At 59.2% G+C, this 23,780-nt stretch overlaps 2 protein-coding genes across 2 annotated transcripts in view; both read right to left on the bottom strand.

The window, feature by feature from the left end:
• Window positions 1-18,395: 18,395 nt before the first annotated feature.
• PVRIG (PVR related immunoglobulin domain containing) lies at window positions 18,396-22,133 on the bottom strand. The gene is made up of 5 exons (XM_054005682.1): window positions 22,014-22,133; window positions 21,121-21,477; window positions 20,412-20,559; window positions 19,968-20,013; window positions 18,396-19,180 (listed from the first exon to the last, which is right to left on the bottom strand). The coding sequence occupies exons 1-5, from the start codon at window positions 22,072-22,074 to the stop codon at window positions 18,929-18,931; spliced, it is 864 nt and encodes a 287-aa protein (XP_053861657.1). The 5' UTR covers window positions 22,075-22,133; the 3' UTR covers window positions 18,396-18,928.
• Window positions 22,134-23,753: 1,620 nt separating this feature from the next.
• MCM7 (minichromosome maintenance complex component 7) overlaps window positions 23,754-23,780 on the bottom strand; it is a 14,680-nt gene continuing 14,653 nt past the window's right edge. Inside the window, exon 16 of the mRNA XM_054005556.1 lies at window positions 23,754-23,778. Coding sequence (XP_053861531.1) covers window positions 23,754-23,778 — 25 coding nt within the window. The remainder of the gene's footprint in view (window positions 23,779-23,780) is intronic.

Raw genomic sequence — 23,780 nt, 5'->3', positions numbered from 1 at the left:
AAGGAATCAATTATGAAACATTTAGAGGAGAGGAAAGTGATCAGGAACAGTCAGCATGGATTCACGAAGGGGAAGTCGTGCCTGACTAACCTAATTGCCTTCTATGATGAGATAACTGGCTCTGTGGATGAGGGGAAAGCAGTGGATGTGTTATTTCTTGACTTTAGCAAAGCTTTTGATACTGTCTCCCACAGTATTCTTGCCACCAAGTTAAAGAAGTATGGGCTGGATGAATGGACTGTAAGGTGGATAGAAAGCTGGCTAGATCGTCGGGCTCAACGGGTAGTGATCAATGGCTCCATGTCTAGTTGGCAGCCGGTTTCAAGTGGAGTGCCCCAAGGGTCGGTCCTGGGGCCGGTTTTGTTTAATATCTTTATTAATGATCTGGAGGATGGTGTGGACTGCACTCTCAGCAAGTTTGCAGATGACACTAAACTAGGAGGCGTGGTAGATACACTAGAGGGTAGGGATCGGATACAGAGGGACCTAGACAAATTAGAGGATTGGGCAGAAAAAAACCTGATGAGGTTCAACAAGGACAAGTGCAGAGTCCTGCACTTAGGACGGAAGAATCCCATGCACTGCTACAGACTAGGGACCGAATGGCTAGGTAGCAGTTCTGCTGAAAAGGACCTAGGGGTCACAGTGGACGAGAAGCTGGATATGAGTCAACAGTGTGCTCTTGTTGCCAAGAAGGCTAACGGCATTTTGGGCTGTATAAGTAGGGGCATTGCCAGCAGATCGAGGAACGTGATCGTTCCCCTTTATTCGACATTGGTGAGGCCTCATCTGGAATACTGTGTCCAGTTTTGGTCCCCACACTACAAGAAGGATGTGGAAAAATTGGAAAGAGTCCAGCGGAGGGCAACAAAAATGATTAGGGGTCTGGAGCACATGACTTATGAGGAGAGGCTGAGAGAACTGGGATTGTTTCGTCTCCAGAAGAGAAGAATGAGGGGGGATTTGATAGCAGCCTTCAACTACCTGAAGGGGGGTTCCAAAGAGGATGGAGCTCGGCTGTTCTCAGTGGTGGCAGATGACAGAACAAGGAGCAATGGTCTCAAGCTGCAGTGGGGGAGGTCCAGGTTGGATATCAGGAAAAACTATTTCACTAGGAGGGTGGTGAAACACTGGAATGCGTTACCTAGGGAGGTGGTGGAGTCTCCTTCCTTGGAGGTTTTTAAGGCCCGGCTTGACAAAGCCCTGGCTGGGATGATTTAGCTGGGAATTGGTCCTGCTTTGAGCAGGGGGTTGGACTAGATGACCTCTTGAGGTCCCTTCCAACTCTGATATTCTATGATTCTATGATTCTAAATAAACCTTCTGCTTTACTGGCTGGCTGAGAGTCGCAGTGAATCTCGGGAAGATGGGTGCAGGGCCCTAACTCCCCCACAATCCGCAACACCCACCAGCAGCTCCCCGTGGCCCCGCCCCACCCCCCTGCTCTAACTCACCTCCGCCTCCTCCGCGAGCGCACCGCCGCGTCCTGCTTCTCCCCCCTCCCTCCCTCCCAGCGCTTGCCCGCCACACAGCTGATTCGCGGGGCAGAGAGGGAGGGGAGAGGAGGGGGAACGCGGTGCGCTGGGGGAAGAGGAGGGGCCAGGGCGGGGATTTGGGGAAGGGATCCAATAGGGGCAGGGAGGGGGCGGAGTTAGGGCGGGGACTTTGGGGATGGGGTTGGAATGGGCCAGGGGCGGGGATGGGGTGCAGTCGGGGCAGGGAAAGGACGGGGGGGGGGCGCAGGCACCCACCGGCACTGGAGAAAGTTGGCGCCTATGTCACGGAGTGTGGGGGAGTCAGGGCCCTGCACCCCCCACTTCCTGCAATTCACCGGGACTCTCAGCCAGCCAGTAACACAGAAAGTTTATTAGATGACAGGAACACAGTCGACACAGAGCTTGTAGGTACAGGAACCAGGACCCCTCAGTCAGGTCCCTCTTGGGGGGGTGGGGAGCCCAGACCCCGGGTGCTGGGTCTCCCTCCGTTTCCCCTGCCAGCTCCAAACTGAAACCCCCTCCAGCCCCCAGCCACCCCCTGGCTCCTCACCCAGCCTTTGTCCAGTTTCCCGGGCAGAAGGTGTCACCAGGCCCCAAACCCCTCCTGGGCTCAGGTTATGTGCTCAGGTATCATCCCTCAAGTGAAGTCACCCCCTGATGTCCCATCACCATCAGTATTAACGCAGACAGTCCCAGTAAAACTCCCATGTAACATTCCCAGATTAATACTCCCCACTCCCTGGCTCCATCACTTCTCTCCCCCCTTCGAGACTGAACTGAGCGGGGTCACTCTGACCAGTGACCTGGGGAAGTTCAGGGCTCCCTCTCCGGGACAATGCGTCCGCTATCAGGTTGTCACGTCCCTTCACATGGACCACGTCCATGTCATAATCCTGCAGGAGCAGGCTCCATCTCAGGAGCTTGGCGTTGGCTCCTTTCATCTGGTGCAGCCAGGTCAGGGGAGAGTGGTCGGTGTGCACGGTGAAGTGACGCCCAAAGAGATATGGCTCTAGTTTCTTGAGGGCCCACACCATGGCCAGGCATTCCTTCTCGATGGCCGCGTAGTTCTGCTCCCGGGGTAGCAACTTCTTGCTCAGGTACACGATGGGGTGTCTCTCCCCCTTTTCATCCTCCTGCATTAACACTGCCCCCAGTCCTGTGTCTGAGGCGTCGGTGAACACCATAAAGGGCTTGTCAAAGTCTGGGTTTGCCAGAACTGGGCCACTGACCAGAGCCTCCTTCAGCGCCCGGAGAGCCTCCTGGCACTCCTCGGTCCAGACCACTTTGTCTGGCTTCCCCTTCTTGCACAGCTCAGTGATGGGGGCGGCTATGGCGCTAAAGTGGGGCACGAACCTCCGATAGTACCCTGCCATCCCAATAAAGGCTTGGACCTGCTTTTTGGTTTGAGGAGCGGGCCAGTCTCTGATCACCTCCACTTTGGCTGGTTCCGGCTTTAGGCAGCCGCTTCCCACCCGGTGGCCTAGGTAGGATACCTCAGCCATTCCCACCTTGCACTTCTCAGCTTTTATAGATGTGGATCAATGTAAAGTAATGCACATTGGGAAAAATAACCCCAACTATACATACAATATGATGGGGGCTAATTTAGCTACAACTAATCAGGAAAAAGATCTTGGAGTCATCATGGATAGTTCTCTGAAGATGTCCACACAATGTGCAGCGGCAGTCAAAAAAGCAAACAGGATGTTAGGAATCATAAAAAGGGGATAGAGAATAAGACAGAATATATATTATTGCCCTTATATAAATCCATGGTACGCCCACATCTTGAATACTGCGTACAGATGTGGTCTCATCTCAAAAAAGATATACTGGCACTAGAAAAGGTTCAGAAAAGGGCAACTAAAATGATTAGGGGTTTGGAACGGGTCCCATTTGAGGAGAGAATAAAGAGGCTAGGACTCTTCAGCTTGGAAAAGAGGAGACTAAGGGGGGATATGATAGAGGTCTATAAAATCATGAGTGATGTGGAGAAAGTGGATAAGGAAAAGTTATTTACTTGTTCCCATAATACAAGAACTAGGGGTCATCAAATGAAATTAATAGGCAGCAGGTTTAAAACAAATACAAGGAAGTTCTTCTTCACGCAGCGCACAGTCAACTTGTGGAACTCCTTACCTGAGAAGGTTGTGAAGGCTAGGACTATAACAGCGTTTAAAAGAGAACTGGATAAATTCATGGCGGTTAAGTCCATTAATGGCTATTAGCCAGGCTGGGTAAGGAATGGTGTCCCTAGCCTCTGTCTGTCAGAGGGTGGAGACGGATGGCAGGAGAGAGATCACTTGATCATTGCCTGTTGGGTTCACTCCCTCTGGGGCACCTGGCATTGGCCACTGTCGGTAGACAGGATACTGGGCTAGATGGACCTTTGGTCTGACCCGGTACGGCCGTTCTTATGTTCTTATAGTCAGCCCAGACTCCTGGAGTCGGTCCAGCACTTGTCTAACCTGGGATATGTGGTCCTCCCAGGTCTGGCTAAAGACACAGATGTTGTCAATATACGCCAGGGCCAAACTCTCCATCCCCCTCAGTAGCTGATCCCCCAGGCGCTGGAAGGTGACCAGTGCCCCCTTGAGGCTTTGGGGTCCAGTGAGGGGGTGAGGAACCGGAGCCTGTCTGCAGGATCAACCCTGTGCAGCCCGCAGGTCTTCTCAAATGCAATCAGGAATTCATCCATGTCCTCCCCTTCCTTAAACTGGGACAGGAGGCGCTTATCAAAGCTCCGTGCACTCCTGGGTCCCCGTCACTCACTGCAGCCGGGGGCTCGCTCTCCTCAGCCTGGCCAACTCCAGCTAATGCTGCCTCTGTCTCTCTTCATGCTGCCTCTGTCTCTCTCGTTCGTCCCACTCCTCCTTTAGTTCCTGCTGCTTCAGCTCCAACTCTTTTAGTTTTATCGTCTTCTCCCATTCCAGCCGCCCCAGCTCCAGCGACGGGGAGCTCCGCAGGGAGGATCTCCTGCTGGCCTCGGAGGTCAGGATGCCCTCGGTATTCGCCAGGCTCCTTCCAGCCCCTCCCCAGCCATAGGCTGGAGGGGTCTCGGGATGCCCTCGGCAGCTGTCTGACCCCTCCCAGCCGGGACAGACCCCGGTGTCAGCACTGCATCTGCCGGGCTGCTTCCCTCCAGGGCAGGGATCAGCTCTGTGATGATACGGCTCTGGCGGGACCCACCTGAGAGTGCCAACTCTGGACAAAGTGCTTAAACAGGGCAGTTACAGCCCAAGGCTGGGGGTTTTCCACCTCTAAGGCAAACCAAACCAGCCAGACTAAGAGGACTTCGGTCTCACCCCACTGGCTAACCACAAGTCTCACAAGCAATTTCCTTAGACACTCCAGTTTCCCAGTATTACCACCAGCGCCACTCGTTATGGGGGCGGATGGTTATGAAAACCAATACCCCAATAAAAGAAAAAAAGTTCTCCCGATCCCAAAGGACCAAGCCCCAGACCCAGGTCAATATACAAATCAGATCTTACCCACAAATCACGCTATTGCCAATCCTTTAGAATCTAAAAAGTTTATTGATAAAAGAAAAAAGATAGAGATGAGAGTTAGAATTGGTTTGTCACGGAGTATTGGGGAACTCAGGGCCCTGCACCCCCGGCTTCCTGCGATTCACCATGACTCTCAGCCAGCCAGTAAAGCAGAAGGTTTATTTGGATGACAGGAATACAGTCCAAGACAGGTCTTGCAGGCACAGACAACAGGGCCCCCCTCAGTTAGGTCCAGCTTGGGGTCCCAGGGCATGCCAGCCCACCCCCCTTTGGGGGGTCAGAGCCATCTCTGCCTCCCAGCCATCTCTCCAGCCTCCTTCTAGCCTGCTTCCAGCACTCTCCTTTTGCGACCCCTCCCACAGCCTTTGTTCAGTTTCCCGGGCTAAGGAGTCACCTCGCCTTCAACCCCTTCCTGGGTTCTCGTGTTACACACTCAGGTATGCGCCCTCGGGCGCCCTCGGGCAGATCCCATCCTCCAATGCAGACTATCCCAGCACACTCCCCTGACAGCATTCACAGACCACAGTGAGAACAGGCCCAGTTCGTCACATCTCTCCCCCCTTCGAGACCGAACTGAGCAGGGTCACTTTAGCCAGTGACCCGGGGAAGTTCGAACCTACCCCCGTTCCCATGGATGCCCCCGCATCCCTCCCATTCCTTGGTGAGAATTACACCAGGCCCCTCCAGTTTCACGCTCCCCCTTAGCTTGGGGTGCTTGATGGCACTCGCAGTTCGCATGTGGGAAGGTTTATGCGGCCTGTGCCCTTTTCCCACCCCCATTCCTCTGGGGCTCCAACTGGGCTGTGGTCTTCTCCCAGCGCTCCAGTCTGGAGGTCTGTGCTTTGGGCTCTCTTGGTTTAGAGCCGCCCTTTTTACCTTGGCCACCCTCCGAAAAGGCTCCTGTATGCTGGGCAAGGGTCCTAAAGCTGTTTTCCCCTTGTCCCAGGCCTTCCTCCCCCTCTGACAGGGGTCACAGGATCCGCAGTACTGTCGGACAGTAACAAAGACCCCAGGCCAGTAAAAGCTCCGTAGCAGCCTCTGCTGGGTACGCCAGGTTCCCTGGTGCCCTGCGAGGGGAATGTCATGGGCCCGGCACAGCAGCTGGCGGCGATACTTCTGGGGTACCACCAGCTGCCTCCTGATCCCCCCTGACTCCATTTTCCCTGGGGGAGCCCATTCTCGGTACAGGAACCCCTTCTCCCACAGGAACCTTTTCCGGCCACCTCGTCCCATGGTCTGTACCGCATTGAGGTCGGCCAGGTCCCTTATCTGCTGCAAGGAGGGATCTCTCTGCAACTCGGCCTGGAACTCAGCAGCTGGGACAGGGATGGCCACCTGCTCTTTCTCGCCCGCTGGATCTGAAGCTGCAGCCTCCCTGAGCCATGTCCCTGGGCGTTCCCTCCCCACCAGGTTAGGGTCCTGCGCCTCAGGCAAGGCACCCCCCCCAAGGCCAGGGCGCAGGGCCCCTCGCCGGCTCTGACTGCGGGTCACAACTAGTGCCCTTTGGGGGTTGCTTGGCCAGTTCTCCAGGTCCCCCCCCATCAATACCTCAGTGGGCAAATACGGGTGTACCCCCACATCCTTGGGGCCCTTCTTGGCCCCCCACTTCAGGTGTACCCTTGCCACGGGCACTTTGACTGGTGTTCCGCCCACCCCCCGTCAGGGTCAGGTAGGAGTTGGGCACCACCGGATCTGGGGCCACCACCTCGGGTCGGGCCAGCGTCACCTCTGCGCCCGTATCCCAGTATCCATTGACCTTCCTCCCATCCACCTCCAGGGGAACAAGGTACTCTCTCCGGAGGGACAGCCCCACGCCCACCGTATAAACCAAAAACCCTGAGTCTGGGGCATCCAGCCCCCTAGAGGAGCTGGCCTGGGGCCCTTCTCTCTCTTGAGCAGTTGATAAGCTGCCAGCCCCTCTTGCGTGAGAAGCCTGCCCCTCGTCCGTCTGGGCCTCTACCAAGTTAACCCTATGCGGGTTCGGTCTGCTCAGTCTGTCCTTGAGCTTGGGGCACTGGGCCCGAACGTGGCCTCTTCGGCCGCAGTAATAGCAGCTCATGTCCGGTGGGTCCCCTCGAGCCGGTCGGTTGTCCCTGACGCTGGGCATTCCCCGTGGGAGGGGATTCCCGATATTCCCCCTTTGGGAGGTCCCAGGGTGACTCTCTCTCTGCATCGCGGCGGGCCTGTTCCTTTGGGGCTCCTCCCTGCCACCCCCTGACCGGCTCTTTACAAACTCATCAGCCAGCTGCCCGGCGTGTCGCGGGTTCTCTGGCTTTCTGTCCACCAACCACAGCCTCAGGTCGGATGGGCACCGCTCATACAGTTGCTCCAGTACCAGCAGTTTAATCAGGTCCTCCTTCGTCTGGGCCCCACCAGCCCACTTGCTGGCGTATCTTTCCATGCGGACGGCTAGTTGCAGATATGAGATCTCAGGGGTTTTATCTTGACTCCGGAACCTTTCCCGGTACATCTCAGGAGTCAGCCCAAACTCACGTAGCAGGGCCTTTTTGAATAGTTCGTAGTCCCCTTTCTCTGCCTCTCCCAGTTGGCGGTACAATGCCACGGCTTTGGGGTCCAGTAAGGGGGTAAGGACCCGGAGTCTGTCCGCGGGATCCACCCGGTGCAGCTCGCAGGCCGTCTCAAAGGCCTCCAGGAAGTCATCCATGTCCTCCCCCTCCTTGTATGGGGCCATGATGCACTTATCAAAGCTCCGTGCAGTCCTGGGTCCCCCCTCACTCACCGCAGCCGGGGGTTCGCTGCCCTTCAATCTCGCCAGTTCCAGGTCATGCTGACGCTGTCTCTCTTCATGCTGTCTCTGTCTCTCATTCTCCTCCCGTTCATGCTGTCTCTGTCGTTCACGATCCTCCAGCTCTCTCAGTTTTAGCTCTTTCTCCCATTCCAGCCAATTCCGTTCCCCGGATGCCGAACGTCGCCGGGAGGATCCTCTGCTGGCCGGCGGGCTTCGCCGGGGGGATCCCCTGCTGGCCGGGGGGGTCACGGCGCCTTCGGTATTTGCTGGGCTCCTCCCCACCCTTCCCCTAGGCATAGGAAGGAGGGGTCTCGGGAAGCCCTCAGCAGCCGGCTGACCACTCCCAGCTGGGACAGACACTGGTGCCTGCGCTGCATTTGCCAGGCTGCTTCCCTGAGACACAGGGATCAGTTCATTCGCGCGATCTTCTGCCTCCAGCTGGGCAATGAGCTGTTCTTTGGTGAGCCTCCCAATGCGCAGCCGCCTCTGCTTGCACAGCTCCACCAGGTCGCTCTTAAGCCGCTTGGCATACATCTTCCTGCTGGCCACTCACCGGCCTGTGTGCTCACAGCTCCCCACAGTTCCCAGGGAGACCCCTAGTGTGCCAGCCCTTCTCGAGGTCACCACCTCTCTGCCAGGGTCGAGCTGCAGACTCCTCCGCCCCTGGGACCACTCACTGCGATCCCCCCGGGGGACCCTGTTACTGCAAAAGTCCTTCTCGCTGGTCACACACTCCCAGGGGTAATAACCGTCTCTCTCCCACTCTTCAGCAGGCCTGGTCCCCGTCAATCCCCCTTCGTTTTACTGCTCCCCAGTCACTTACTGCAGGAAGCACCGTCCACGGGGTGCAGTAGATCCCACCGCTGCCACCAGTTGTCACGGAGTATTGGGGAACTCAGGGCCCTGCACCCCCGGCTTCCTGCGATTCACCATGACTCTCAGCCAGCCAGTAAAGCAGAAGGTTTATTTGGATGACAGGAATACAGTCCAAGACAGGTCTTGCAGGCACAGACAACAGGGACCCCCTCAGTTAGGTCCATCTTGGGGTCCCCGGGCATCCCAGCCCAGCCCCCCTTGGGAGGTCAGAGCCATCTCTGCCTCCCAGCCCTCTCTCCCTGCCTGCTTCCAGCACTCTGCCTTCAGCGACCCCTCCCACAGCCTTTGTCCAGTTTCCCGGGCTAAGGAGTCGCCTCCCCTTCAACCCCTTCCTGGGTTCTCATGTTACACACTCAGGTATGCGCCCTCGGGCGCCCTCGGGCAGATCCCATCCCCCAATGCAGACTATCCCAGCACACTCCCCTGTCAGCATTCACAGACCACAGTGAGAACAGGCCCAGTTTGTCACATGGTTAAATGGAATCAATTACATACAGTAATGGCAAAGTTCTTGGTTCAGGCTTGCAGCAGTGATAGAATAAACTGTAGGTTCAAATCAAGTCTCTGGAATACATCCCCCGCTGGGATGGGTCCTCAGTCCTTTGTTCATAGCTTCTGTTTGTAGCAAAGTCCCTCCAAGGTATGAAGCAGGATTGAAGACAAAATGGAAATGAGGCATCAGCCTTATATAGTCTCTTCCAGGTGTCAGAACACCTCTTTGTCCTTACTGTGGAAAATTACAGCAAAATGGCGTTTGGAGTCACATGGGCCAGTCCCTGCATGCCTTGCTGAGTTACAAGGCGTATCTGCCTTCTCTCCATGGGTCAGTTGTGTAGCTGATGGTCCTTAATGGGCCATCAGGCAGGCTAGGCAGAGTTGACACCAACTTGTCTGGGATGTCACCCAGAAGCAGAGCCCAAGTTTGAAATTCAGACAGTATAGAGCCAATATTCATAACTTCAACTACAAAACTGATCCACACATATAGACAGCATAATCATAACCAGTAAACCATAACCTTGTCTTAGACACCCCATTTGACCCCCTTTATACAAGATTTGGTGCCACTACAGGACCTTGGTTGAAACAATGATCTATATGGTCCCACTTTATGTCAATAAAGTCACAAGCTCCTCCCAGCGATCCTCCTCCTTCAGGTGGGCGATCAGCTGTGCTTTCCTGAGCTTTCCAATGCGCAGCCCCCTCTGCCTGCACAGCTCCAGCAGGTCCCTCTTAAGGTGATGGTTATACATCTTCCCGCTGGCCACTCGCCGGCCTGTGTGCTCTCAGCCCCCCACGGTTTCCAGGAGGAGCCCCTAGTGTGCCAGCCCTTCTCCAGGTCACCACCTCTCTCCCAGGGTCTGGACGCAGACTCCTTTGCCCCTGAAACCGCTCACTACAGTCCCCAGGGGGACCCCATTACTGCAACGGTCCTGCTCACTGGTCACACACTCCCAGGGGTTAAGCGTAGCTCCTCCGCCCCCCAAAACCGCTCCTCTCTGAGCCTTCAGCACGCCTGGTCCCCGTCAATCCCCCTTCGTTTACTGCTCCCCATTCACTTACTGCAGGAAGCGCCATCCACGGGGTGCAGTACATCCCACTGCTGCCACCAGTTGCAATGGAGTGTGGGGGAGTCAGGGCCCTACACCCCCCACTTCCTGCGATTCACCGTGACTCATAGGCACCAAATTCTCCTGGTGCCAGTGAGTGCTCTCCCCACCCTGGTCCCACCTCTTCCCCGCCTCCTCCCCCGAGCGCACTGCGTTCCCGCTCCTCCCCCCTCCCTCCCACAGCTTGTTACGCCGCAAAACAACTGTTTCACGGCAGCAAGCCTGGGAGGAGAAGCAGGGATGTGGTGTGCTCAGGGGAGGAGGCAGAGGTGAGCTGGGGGGGGCGGGGTAGCTTGGCTGCACCCACCAATTTTTCCCCATGGGTGCTCCAGCTCTGGATCACCCATGAAGTCGACCCCTATGCCGTGACTCTCAGCTAGCCAGTAAAACAGAAGGTTTATTAGACGACAGGAACACGGTCCAAACCAGAGCTTGTAGGTACAGACAACAGGACCCCTCAGTCAGGTCCATCTTGGGGGATGGGGAGCCCAGACTCCGGTTCTGGGCCTCCCTCCATTTCCCCAGCCAGCTCCAAACTGAACCCCCTCCAGCGCCTCCCCCCGGCCCCTTCGCTGGCCTGTGCCCAGCTTCCTGGGCAAAGGTGTCACCTGGCCCCACCCCCCTCCTGGGCTCAGGTTATGAAGGGCCAACGCCAGCCTTTACCTGCTGGCCCTCAAGTGTCGGCCGTCAGTGAAGTCCCCCCCCCCCGTTATTTCCCACCCCCATCTAGTATCAATGCAGACAGTAAACTGGTAAAACTCCCACGCAACATTCCCACATTAATGCTCCCTACTCCATCACACACACACACAACTGAGAGGGGAGGGGATATGGGGGCCCAGGCAAGTCTGGGGCGGGGATCAGCAGTGACACCGGGGATCCTGGCCACCCCCCAGGAACCAGCCCCCGGCACATGGGCCACCTCAGGGTCACTAGTGCTTGTGCACTGGTGTGCAACCAAACCTCACCGGGGAGCAGGCCCCGGTAACCAGGCTGTGATGGCAAGTCGGCCGTCACCCCCCACCCTGCCAACCCCCCAACCCTGCCAGACCCAGCCCCTGCCGCCCAGCCAGTTCCCCCAACCCCCCCCGACCCAGCCAGCCCCAGCCCCTGCCCCCAGCCGGTTCCCCCAACCCCCCCCGACCCAGCCAGCCCCAGCCCCTGCCCCCAGCCGGTTCCCCCAACCCCCCCCGACCCTGCCAGATCCAGCCTCTGCCCCCAGCCAGTTCCCCCAACCCCCCCCCGACCCTGCCAGATCCAGCCCCTGCCCGCAGCCGGTTCCCCCAACACCCCCCGACCCAGCTGGGTCTCGCAACCCCCCTGATGCAGACAGACCCTGCCCCCATTTGGCCCCCCAAACCCGCCCCCCCAGACCCCACTCCCCTCCCCGCCCCACCCAGGCCCTCCCTGTTCCCCTGCCCCATTCACCCTGCCCTAGAGCAGCCCCTCCCTGTCCCCACATCACCCCTTGCTGTTTGAGTCTCGCCAGTGACAAGGGGGCCGCGCTCCAGTTCTGTGCACCCTGTGTCACGCCCCAGGGCTCACCCCCCACCAGGGGCAGCAGCAGCAGCTCCCGGCGCATGGCCCCAGCGAAGGCGACTCCGGCCCCACTGGCTCTGCTCCCCCCCTGCTCTTCTGAGGAGGCTGGTGACACCTTGGTCCTTCCTGTGTGAAATCTGCCCCCCCTGCCCTGGGCCAACGAGACACTGCGGGGAGGAGGAGCAGGGACCACGGATTAGGACACCAGCGAGTACGTCTGCCACGTCAGGGTGCAGAAGAACGACGGCACACGGGAGCAATGGTGCCATCACCTTGTGACCCACCTCACGGTGACAGGGGATGAACTATGGGGGGCACCAGGATACCGCAGGGAGGGGGGGAGAGAGAGAGAGCTGCTACCGGGCACAGAGTCCCCAGATCTAGGGGGAAGGGGGGGGGTCTCCCATATCCGGGGGAGCTGTAGGGGTAAGCAGGGTCCCTCCATATCCAGGGGACAGTGGGGGAAAGCAGGGTCTCTCATACTTTGGGGGCCGTAAACGGGAGCAGGGACCCCCCATCTCTGGAGGGCTGGGGGGGAAGGGGTCACTGCACCCTTTGAGCCGGGGAGCAGGTGGGTTTGGGGGGGACAGAGTTTGCCAGGGAAGCCCGGACTCACCTGCTGTCCCCTGCTCCCTCCCCAGAGAGGGAAGCTCCCAGCCCCACGGACAGCACGCAGCACCCAGAAATGGTCACAACTGGAGCAGGGGATGCGGGGAGAACCGACCCCCAGCGCATCAACACCGTTCACCTCGTCGTCCTGGTGCTTTCCAAGGCCGGCGTCTCCATCGTGGCCTTTGCCCTGGGCCGGCGGCTGGGTGGGGTCACGGCCCAGAGAGCGTCACCGGGCGGGTGTCAGGGAGCGACGCACCGTCAGTGTCAGGATTCGAACTCACCTTCCTGGCTCTGCGCTCTCCGCCAGGCATCCCCGGAGAATGACACCATCCAGAAGCAGTAGAATGGCTGTTATCCTCCAGCGAAACACCCACTAGCCAGAGCAGAGAGGGAGGGATAGTGTGCATGGGAGGGAGGGGGGAGTGTGGGGATAGATAGATAGATAGATAGGTAGATAGATAGATAGATGGGATGTAGGGGATGGACAGACAGACAGCTACTTTCTCTGTGTCCGAAATTCCACAGAAAACAAGAAAAAAAACCCACTTCGTCACAGTCCCATGATGCCTTTGCAGAAGCCCTGCATTCAGTGACACGAGTGTAACACGCCTCATGCCCACCTGTCTGACCGAAGCCACCGCCCTCCCGCTTGGTCCAGCTCTGCCTCCCACCTCCCGCTCCTGTAGTGCTTGGGAATCTCCCACAATGCACTGCAGCGGCACTGGTACCCAGGGATCCCGCGGCTCCCTGTGCCCACCAGCAATGAATGCGGCAGCGGGAGGGGGTGCAGTGAGGCAGCGTCAACCCCTGCACTGCTGCTGTTACCAAATAAAGCACCCGCTCCCCGGCTGAGAGAGCAAATCAAGCAGGCTGTTTATCTGTAGGACCTGCAGGAAGGGTGGGTCCTCGCTGAGACCGGTTTTCCCCCTGAGCAGCAGGGCCCGGGGGAAGGGGCAGCAGACAGAGAGTAAGAGACACTGAGCGACGGACGCACAGTCAGGGCCGGAGCTGTGAGGAACCGCGGTGCTGGTGACGTGCCCATGGGGTGAAAGAGGCCACCACCACAGGATGCCACACAACATCCGCTCCCCCACCCCCTTTATCAGCACCATCCTCATGTCCCGGGGCCAGGGCAGGAAACCACCGCTGCTGAGGCCCGGCTCTGAAACGGACCCAGGTGTTCGGGGGGGGGGGCAGCTGTCACCGTCCCCACGACCCTCCCAGGACCTGGGCAAGATCATCCCCTTGCTGTCATGGAGTGTGGGGGGACACAAGGCCCTGCACCCCCGGCTTCCTGCGATTCACCAGGAATCTCAGCCAACCAGTAAAGCAGAAGGTTGATTTAGACGACAGGAATACAGTCCAAGACAGGTCTTGCAGGCCCAGACAACAGGACCCCCTCAGTTAGGTCCAGCTTGGGGTCCCAGGCAGGGCCGGCTCTAACTTATTTGCCGCCCCACCCCTGAGTGCCGCACTGCCGACCCCACCCCCCTCCCCCCACCCCTGAGTGCCGCACTGCCGACCCCACCCCCAGCGCCGCGCTGGACTGCCGAAACCCCCGCCCCCCACCCGAGCACCTCGCCGGGCCACCCAAACCCCCGCCTCCACCTGAGCGCCTCACCGAGCCGCCCAAACCCCCGGAGCGCCGCGCCGGACCGGCCAACCCCCCCCCCCCCCCAAGCACCAGGCCGCCCAAACCCCCGGAGCGCCGCACTGGCCAAACCCCTGCCCCCCCGAGCACTGCGCCGCGCCGGGCCGTCCAAACCCTGGGGGGCGGGGGCTTGGAATGACACCGTCCAGCAGCAGTAGAATGGCTGTTATCCTCCAGCGAAACACCCGCTAGCCAGAGCAGAGAGGGATGGATAGTGTGCATGTGGAGGAGGGGGAAGTGTGGGGATAGATAGATAGATAGATAGATGGGGTGTTTGATGTTGCACTCCATAATATTTTATGAAAATATGCTAATGAGTATGAATATAATTGTAACTAGAATATGCTTCATGCAAAAGGTTATAATCTACGGAGTGTGTTCATCCTATTTGTATGTATGTATCATTCTTGTGTCTGAAACTAGAAATATGAAATATAACTCTGAGGGCCTATTGTAATTATGTAAATTGTGGGCCATTAATGGTGGTTTGGAATCTTGATGGCTCCCATCAACTAAGACAATTGGTTGTAAACGGTTTACTTGCAAATCTTCCTGTGAGTCAGGCCGGGAAGAATGAAGGCTTGGGGGTCTCACAGGACATGTGATAATGTCACCTGGTACCGGAATCCATCTTAAACCTGGGGCTTTTCGATTTAGAAGGGGGGGGGGACCCAGAGAGACAAAAGATTCCCACCTTGTGCCAAAGCCATATAAAGGGGTAGAACAGAACAAAGGGGGCTGCAGTCATGAGAAATCCCCTAGCTACCACCTGAGCTGGAACAAGGACGGTACCGGGGAAAGGATTGGGCCCAGACTAGGAAGGAGTCTAGTCTGTGAAAGAAGCTTATTGGAACATGTCAGAGGGTGAGATTTTACCTGTAATTTGTTTCTTAATGTATTAGTCTTAGTCTTGTGTATTTTTGTTTTATTTTGCTGGTGACTTACTTTATTCTGTCTGTTATTACGTGAAACTACAGAGAGAGAAGGGATAGCTCAGTGGTTTGAGCATTGGCCTACTAAAACCAGGGTTGTGAGTTCAATCCTTGAGAGAGCCATTTAGGGACCTGGGGGAACAAGAAAAAAATCTGTCAGGAACAGTACTTGGTCCTGCTGTGAAGACAGGGGACTGGACTCAATGACCTTTCAAGGTTCCTTCTACTTCTATGAGATAGGTATATCTCCCTATATTACATCCTACTTTTTAAATTTAGTAAAATCACTTTTGCTTATTAATTAACCCAGAGTAAGTAATTAATTCCTGGGGGAGCAAACAGCTGTGCATATCTCTCTATCAGTGATATGGAGGGCAGACAATTTATGAGTTTACCCTGTATAAGCTTTATACAGAATAAAATAGACTTATTTGGGGTTTGGATCCCATTGGGAGATGGGTGTCTGTGTGCTGGAGACAGGAGCACTTCTGAAGCTGTTTTCAGTTAAGTCTGCAGCTTTGGGGGTGTGGTTCAGACCTGGGTCTGTGTTGCAGCAGGCTGGCGTGTCTGGCTCAACAAGACAGGGCACTGAAGTCCCAAGCTGGCAGGGAAAACGGGCTCAAGGATGGTCTCAGCACATCAGGTGGCAGTTGCTAGGGGGTTTCTGTGACCCAACCCATCACAGGGTGGATGGGGATAGATAGATAGATAGAGGGGGTGGACGGGGATAGATAGATAGAGGGGGTGGATGGGGATAGATAGATAGATAGATAGATAGATAGATAGATAGATAGATAGATAGATAGATAGAGGGGGTGGATGAGGATAGATAGAGGGGGTGGATGGGATAGATAGATAGATAGATAGATAGATAGATAGAGGGGGTGGATGAGGATAGATAGAGGGGGTGGATGGGGATAGATAGATAGATAGATAGATAGATAGATAGATGGGGTGGACGGGGATAGATAGATAGAGGGGGTGGATGGGGATAGATAGATAGATAGATAGATAGATAGAGGGGGTGGACGGGGATAGATAGATAGAGGAGGTGGACGGGGATAGATAGATAGAGGGGGTGGACGGGGATAGATAGATAGATAGATGGGGTGGACGGGGATAGATAGATAGAGGGGGTGGATGGGGATAGATAGATAGATAGATAGATAGATAGATAGATAGATAGATAGAGGGGGTGGACGGGGATAGATAGATAGAGGAGGTGGACGGGGATAGATAGATAGAGGGGGTGGACGGGGATAGATAGATAGAGGGGGTGGACGGGGATAGATAGATAGAGGAGGTGGATGGGGATAGATAGATAGAGGGGGTGGACGGGGATAGATAGATAGATAGATGGGGTGGACGGGGATAGATAGATAGAGGGGGTGGATGGGGATAGATAGATAGATAGATAGATAGATAGAGGGGGTGGACGGGGATAGATAGATAGATAGATAGATAGATAGATAGATAGATAGATAGATAGATAGATAGAGGAGGTGGACGGGGATAGATAGATAGAGGAGGTGGATGGGGATAGATAGATAGAGGGGGTGGACGGGGATAGATAGATAGAGGAGGTGGATGGGGATAGATAGATAGAGGGGGTGGACGGGGATAGATAGAGGAGGTGGACGGGGATAGATAGATAGAGGGGGTGGACGGGGATAGATAGATAGAGGGGGTGGACGGGGATAGATAGATAGATAGATGGGGTGGATGGGGATAGATAGATAGAGGGGGTGGATGGGGATAGATAGATAGATAGATAGATAGATAGATAGATAGATAGATAGATAGAGGGGGTGGACGGGGATAGATAGATAGAGGAGGTGGATGGGGATAGATAGTGGGGGTGGATGGGGATAGATAGATAGGTAGGGGGGTGCATGGGATGGACAGACAGCTACTCTCTGTGTGTCCCATGATGCCTTTGCAGAAGCCCTGCATTCAGTGACCCGCATGTAACACGCCTCATGCCCACCCGTCTGACCGAAGCCCCTGCCCTCCCGCTTGGCCCAGCTCTGCCTCCTGCTCCCATCCCCCGCAGCAGGGGCGCTGGTACCCGGGGTAGCCCACGGCTCCCTGCGCCCACCAGCAATGAACGTGGTGGCGGCAGGAGGGGGGTGCAGTGAGGCGGCGCCAACCCCTGCCCTGCTGCTGTTACCAAATAAAGCACCCGCCCCCTGGCAGAGAGAGCGAATCAAGCAGCCTATTTATCTGTAGGACCTACAGGAAGGGGGGGGCCTTGTTGAGACCAGTTTTCCCCCGAGCAGTGGGGTCCAGGGGAAGGGGCGGGTTGGCAGCAGACTGACAGACACAAAGCAACGGACGGACACTCAGGGCCGGAGCTGCGAGGAACCGCAGCGCTGGTGATGCGCCCGCGGGGTGAAATCAGCCACCACCACAGGATGCCACACAACGTATCAGCAGCATCCTGGTGGCCCGGGGCCAGGGCAGGAAACCACCGCTGCTGAGGCCCTGCTCTGAAATGGACCCAGGTGTTCGGGGCGGGGGGGAGGAGCAGCTGTCACCATCCCCAAGACCCTCCCAGGACCTGGGGCAAGATCATCCCCTGCGGGCCGGGGCCCAAGATGGCCCATAACGGTGGGGAATCGGTATCTCAGAGTGTCACACGAGAGCATGAAAGTGCGCCCTGGCATGGCACCAGGAGAGGATGGCTCCAGACCTGGCACTGGGGGGGACGGCTCCGGGGGTGGCACCGGGGGAGGGGACAGCTCCAGGCCTGGCACCTGGAGGGGAGGGCTCCAGGGGTGGCACCGGGGGGGGCGATGGCTCCGGGGATGGCGACAGCTCCGGGGGTGGCACCAGGGGAGGGGACGGCTCCAGGGATGGCTCCGGGAGAGGTTGGCTCCAGGCTTGGCACTGGGAGGGGATGGCTCCAGGGTGGCACCGGGAGGGGACAGCTCCGGAGGTGGCACCGGGAGGGGACGGCTCCAGACCTGGCACTGGGAGGGGATGGCTCTGGGGATGGCACCGGGGGAGGTCGGTTCCAGGCCTGGCACTGGGAGGGGACGGCTCTGGGGGTGGCACCGGGGGAGGGGACAGCTCTGGGGGTGGCACTGGGAGGGGATGGCTCCGGGAGAGGTCGGCTCCAGGCCTGGCACTGGGAGGGGATGGCTCCGGGTATGGCACCGGGAGAGGTCGGTTCCAGGCCTGGCACTGGGAGGGGATGGCTCTGGGGGTGGCACCAGGGGAGGGGACGGCTCCGGGGGTAGCACCGGGAGGGGACGGCTCCGGGGGTGGCACCGGGGGGGGCGATGGCTCCACGGGTGGCAACAGCTCTGGGGGTGGCACCGGGAGGGGACGGCTCTGGGGGTGGCAGAACAGCTGGGTTTATTCCCAAACAAAGCACCCACCTCCTGGCCGTGAGAGCGAATCAAGCAGCCTGTTTATCTGTAGGACCTAGAGGAACGGGGGCGGGGGGGGGGGGGCCTCTCTGAGACCGTTTCCCCCCCGCGTGGTTTATTTGTGGAGAACAGACAGGTTGAGCCCGGTCCCTCCGGGTCACCTGGAGCCTGGCCGGGCTCGGTTCTTGGCTCTCCGGCTGGACCCACACGGCCGGCTGCCTGCGGGTGGGGGCTGTTCATGGTCGCTCGGTACCAAATGTCCCGGTGACTGGCTTTGCCATTGTCTGCAGAGACCCAGGACAGCCCGGCGCTGGTCCCCCCTGCGTCGTGCCCGTCCCGAGAGTGAGCCGCCTTTTCCCACCATGCTGCGTAGAGGGGGAAACTGAGGCACGCACAGTCTTCATAGAAAATGTTCCAGAGAATTCCCATCCTGTCACAACGGCTCTGGGGTGGGCAGCTCCAGCCGTGGGGTCCCGCGCGTGGCACGAGGGGTGGACAGCGTCCTGTCTTTGCAGAGGACGGGACGGGTCCCTCAAGCTTTGCGGGGCGCTGAGTCCCGAGGGGAAGGAAGCCAGTGTCAGGTCCTGTGCCGGCGGCCTGGGCACTGCTCCTCACGCCCCTGCTCCCAGCGCAAGGCCTTGCTCTGCCCCGGGCCCTGCCCTCTGTCCCGGCCTGACCGGGGTGGCACCGGGGGGGGCAGGGGGCCCGCGTGGGCCGTGGTGCTGGGCTGAGGGGTGAAATAGTCCAAGTTGATGAGCACGTAGGGGGCGGAGAAAGAGTTGCGCCGGCCCGGCAGCCCCTGCTGCACCCACAGAGCTATGGGGGTCTCCTGGTAACACAAGACGAGCATTAGGGAGGGGGACCTGCCCCACGTACCACTCCCCCTAGGGCAGAGCCCCCCACTGCACCCCCCACAGAGACTGCAAGCTCCCAGCATGCCAAAGGCCCCTCTGTGCCCCCCGGAGGCTGCAAATCCCATCATGCAGTGGGGCCCAGCTGAGCCCCACTGAGACTACAACTCCCAGCATGCAATGGGGCCCAGCAGAGCGCCATTCCCCATGCCAGCCCAAGGAGACTACAGCTCCCAGCATGCAATGGAAGCCGAGTTGGTGGCTGCCAGGGAGCAGGGCATCCCACTGCACCATGGGATACGTAGTCCCAGGGGGTTGCCATTCTGCATGCTCCCTGGGGCAGGGTCCGTGTGCTGGGGGGCTCAGGCCGCAGCCAGGACCCGTGCCCCATAGGGGCCCTGCAGGACCCAAGCTGTGGGGGCAGGGCAGGGGCAGGTCCGAGCCGAGCGGCGGGTGAGGAAATGAAAACCGGGGTGGTTTCCTGTTTAGTGACGCTGCAGCCGATGTTTTCCAGTAGGCGTCTAGGGTGGGGGGGGTGAATAGACATGTGGGGGCTGGGCCCATGTGCTCTGCAGAGTCCTGGGGCGGGGGGGTGGCTAATGCCTGTCCCCCCCCCCCCCCCCCACGGGGCTGGCTGGTACTGACCCCTCTGGCCCATGGAGGACTGGCCACGGGGGCCTTGGTGCCCCAGGCCAGGAGACAAAGTGCATGAGGTGTCCCCCCTCATCCCACCCCCCAGCCCCGTGGAGAGCAAGGCGGGGTCACCTGAGAGCTGGGCAGGTTGGGGTGGGGATGAGAGACCTTCAGCTTCCTAGAGAGAAAGAGAGGGGGTACAGTGAGGGAGTGGGGAGAGAACCCAGGTGTCCTGGCTCCCAGCCCCCCCACCCCTACTCTAACCTACCAGCCCCCACTCCCCTCCCAGAGCCAAGGAGAGAACCCAGGAGTCCTGGCTCCCAGCCCCCCCTGCTCTAACCCACCAGACCCCTCTCCCCTCCCAGAGCCGGGGAGAGAACCCAGGAGTCCTGGTTCCCAGCCCCCCCCCCCCGCTCTAACCCACCAGCCCCCACTCCCCTCCCAGAGCCGAGGAGAGAACCCAGGAGTCCTGGCTCCCAGCCACCCCCCCCCCCGAAGGCAGGTGTGTCCTGTCCCTTCCCTTGCCCTGCTGTGGGGGTTGCTGGGATCGGGGGGGGGGGTGTCCACATCTCCTACCTGCGCCTCCTTGTCCACTCCCGCAGGAGGTGGCCCAGCAGCAGGACGCTCCCCAGCAGGAAGAAGCCCCCAGCGCCCAGGGTCCCCAGCACGTCGGGGCGCAGGAAGGCGCGGCGCAAGGAGTGGGGGGCCGGGGAGGGGTCAGCGGCTGCGGGGAAGGGGAGATAGATTGGAGAGTGTCCAGGGATGGAGAGCGTCCAACCATCCCTCCATCCCTCCACACCCCACTTCCACCCCTCCATCCCTCCACACCCCACTTCCATCCCTCCATCCCGCAGCACCCTGCTTCCATCCCTCCATCCATCCCTCCCCACCCCGCTTCCTTCCCTCCATCCCTCCCTAACCACCCCACTTCCATCCCACCATCCCCCCGCACCCTGCTTCCATCCCTCCCTCACCACCCCACTTCCATCCATCAATCCATCCCTCCCTCCCTCCACACCCCATTTCCTTCCCTCCGCACCCCGCTTCCATACCTCCCTCCCTCACTCCCTCTGCACCCCGCTTCCATCCCTCCGTCCCTTCAACCCTCCATCCCGCCCCCCACACCACGCTTCCCTCCCTCTGCTCCCCGCTTCCATCCCTCCCTCCCTCAATCCCCACCCCGTGTCCATCTGTCCAACCCTCAAACCCTCCATCCCTCCCCACCCCACTTCCACGCCTCCCTCCAACCATCCCCCCCGACCCTTCCGCCGGCTGCCCCACGCACCGGGCTCGGGGAGCAGGACCTGCAGGCACTGCTCCGACACGCCCGAGGGGAAGGTGGAGAACTTGCAGCAGTAGCGGGTGTCATTGTGCTGTAGATCCAGGCTGGGCACCGTGAGTCCCACCTGCCCGTCGTCGGACACATTGGTGACCCACAAGCGGTTCCGGACAGCGGGGAGCACGTAGGCCCCGTGCTTGGGGTGTATCACGGCCAGGTCCTCACGGCTCCAGTTCTGGCCCCAGTGCCACCAGCTCACCAGGGTAATGTGCTCCCGGCCTCGGAAGGCGCAGTGAAGCTGCAGGGGGGACCCCACGGCCATGGGGTCCTCGGCCCAGAGCTTCAGCCCTGCCTTGCTGGTCCCTAGTGGGGAGAGAGGAGAGAGGTTAGACCCCACCCCCCAGAACTACTGGTCCCCCTGCCTCTCTCCCAGCCCCCTGCTCTAACCATCAGCCCCCACTCCCCTCCCAGAGCCGGGGAGAGAACCCAGGAGTCCTGGCTCCCAGCCCCCCCTGCTCTAACCCACCAGCCCCCATTCCCCTCCCAGAGCCGGGGGGAGAACCCAGGAGTCCTGGCTCCCAGCCCCCTCTGGTCTAACCCACCAGCCCCCACTCCCCTCCCAGCGCCGGGGAGAGAACCCAGGAGTCCTGGCTCCCAGCCCCCTCTGGTCTAACCCACCAGCCCCCACACCCCTCCCAGAGCCGGGGAGAGAACCCAGGAGTCCTGGCTCCCAGACCCCCCTGCTCTAACCCACCAGCCCCCACTCCCCTCCCAGCGCCGGGGAGAGAACCCAGGAGTCCTGGCTCCCAGCCCCCCCTGCTCTAACCCACCAGCCCCCACTCCCCTCCCAGCACCGGGGAGAGAACCCAGGCGTCCTGGCTCCCAGCCCCTGCTCTGACCGGTGTCCAGGCACTGGCTGAGGAGCAGGGCGACGAGCGGGAAGCTGCCGGGCCCGGCCATGGCGCTGCGGGAGCACAGACAGCAGCAATCGCAGCTTTCGTTTCCCCCCTCGCTGGCAAACAGGAAAGCGCCACCTCCCACGCGCCCCGTGCGCTCTGGGGCCCTGCCAGCCCCACATCTCCGGCCTCACCGATGGGCCGGCTGGTGGCTGCTGCTAACCACATCTCGCAGGGCCGGTCCCTTTTCCTCGCACGCACACCCGGCCCCGTGCAAAGCTCTCGCACAGCCTGTCCCTGGCACGCCAGTCCCGAGTCACTAGGGTCACGCCTGCCTCGTCCCAGCTGGCGTGCCCAGCTCCCGGGGAAGGCGTGGGAACAGAGACCCACACACACACAGCTGAGCCCTGGCAATACCCCACACGGTGTGGTCAGAGGCCACAGATGGGGGAGGGTGTGACGAAGTGGGACTGTTCTTAATGTTTCCTCTGAATACTATGTGGGTGCCTCAGTTTCCCCTATGCAGTTCTCAGGTATCTAGGTGGGCGGGATAAGGGTGTGTGATTGTTGCAGAGCCTGAGAGGGCCCGTGTCCCCCGCCCAGGGCACCTCCCCACCACACACACATTTCACAAAAGCCCCTCAGGTTTCAGTCATGTTTTTTTAACTGAACTGGCATGGACGGGGAGGGGGGGGGGGCGGCGGTCCAGAGTCAGCAGCCAAGCCCAGTGCATTGTGGGATAGTGAAGCCCGGTGCATTGTGGGACGGCCAAGCCTGGTGCATTGTAGGCCGGCCAAACCCGGTGCATTGTGGGACGGCCAAGCCCGGTGCATTGTGAGCCAGCCAAGCCCGGTGCATTGTGAGACAGCCAAGCCCGGTGCATTGTGAGACAGCTAAGCCTGGTGCATGGTGGGCCGGCCAAGCCCGGTGCATTGTGAGACAGCCAAGCCTGGTGCATTGTGGGCCGGCCAAACCCAGTGCATGGTGGGCCGGCCAAGCCCGGTGCATTGTGAGACAGCCAAGCCTGGTGCATGGTGGGCCGGCCAAGCCCGGTGCATGGTGGGCCGGCCAAGCCCGGTGCATTGTGAGACAGCCAAGCCCGGTGCATGGTGGGCCGGCCAAGCCCGGTGCATTGTGAGACAGCCAAGCCCGGTACATGGTGGGCCGGCCAAGCCCGGTGCATTGTGAGCCAGCCAAGCCCGGTGCATGGTGGGCCGGCCAAGCCCGGTGCATGGTGGGATGATGCATGGGGGTGGGGGTGCACAGCTGTGTGAGTGCACACCGGTGGGCATGTCTGCCTCACGCCATAAGCAGGACAGTGCACAGCCGTGGACGCGTGTCAGTGTGGACGCGGGTGTCTCAGAACCGCCGGGCTGAAGGAACCACTCGACCCTCCTTCGTTACCCGGAAGAAAATGATCTCGAAGGCTCCTGGGTCAGCCTCCTAACCCATAAAGCCCAAGATGGGGTGGGAGTTGGTGTCTGCTACAGCCACCAGGGAACAGGTTCCTTAACCATCTATCTACGGGGTGGGGGGAGCTGCCGAATCACGGGGGATTTCACGTTGAGCGACGTATTCTGGAGGTCTCGTGCTGCCGGCCCTAAAACACCCGTGGAATTTCTAAGCCTTAGAGATGACAATTTCTTGGCTCAAAAAGCGTCGCACCCAAAACAGGGCAAATCCTAGACTAGACCCCGTCTTGGCAGCCAAAGAGACACTGAGCACAGAACTAAAAACGAACGGTCACTTTAGGTACCAGTAATCACAGCT

This window comes from Malaclemys terrapin, chromosome 15 (genome assembly GCF_027887155.1).
Source record: "Malaclemys terrapin pileata isolate rMalTer1 chromosome 15, rMalTer1.hap1, whole genome shotgun sequence".
Classification (NCBI taxonomy): Eukaryota; Metazoa; Chordata; order Testudines; family Emydidae; genus Malaclemys; species Malaclemys terrapin.
The sequence above is the reverse complement of the archived record's forward strand: the minus strand, read 5'-3'. Positions and strand labels throughout refer to the sequence as shown.

Coding starts and splice junctions, on each gene's coding strand:
- PVRIG (XM_054005682.1), bottom strand. CDS start 22,074: ATGGCCGGGCCCGGCAGCTTCCCGCTCGTCGCCCTGCTCCTCAGCCAG. Junction 20,014..20,411: donor GAGTGGACAAGGAGGCGCAG/GTAGGAGATGTG, acceptor CTTTCTCTCTAG/GAAGCTGAAGGTCTCTCATC. Junction 19,181..19,967: donor CCAACCTGCCCAGCTCTCAG/GTGACCCCGCCT, acceptor TTGTGTTACCAG/GAGACCCCCATAGCTCTGTG.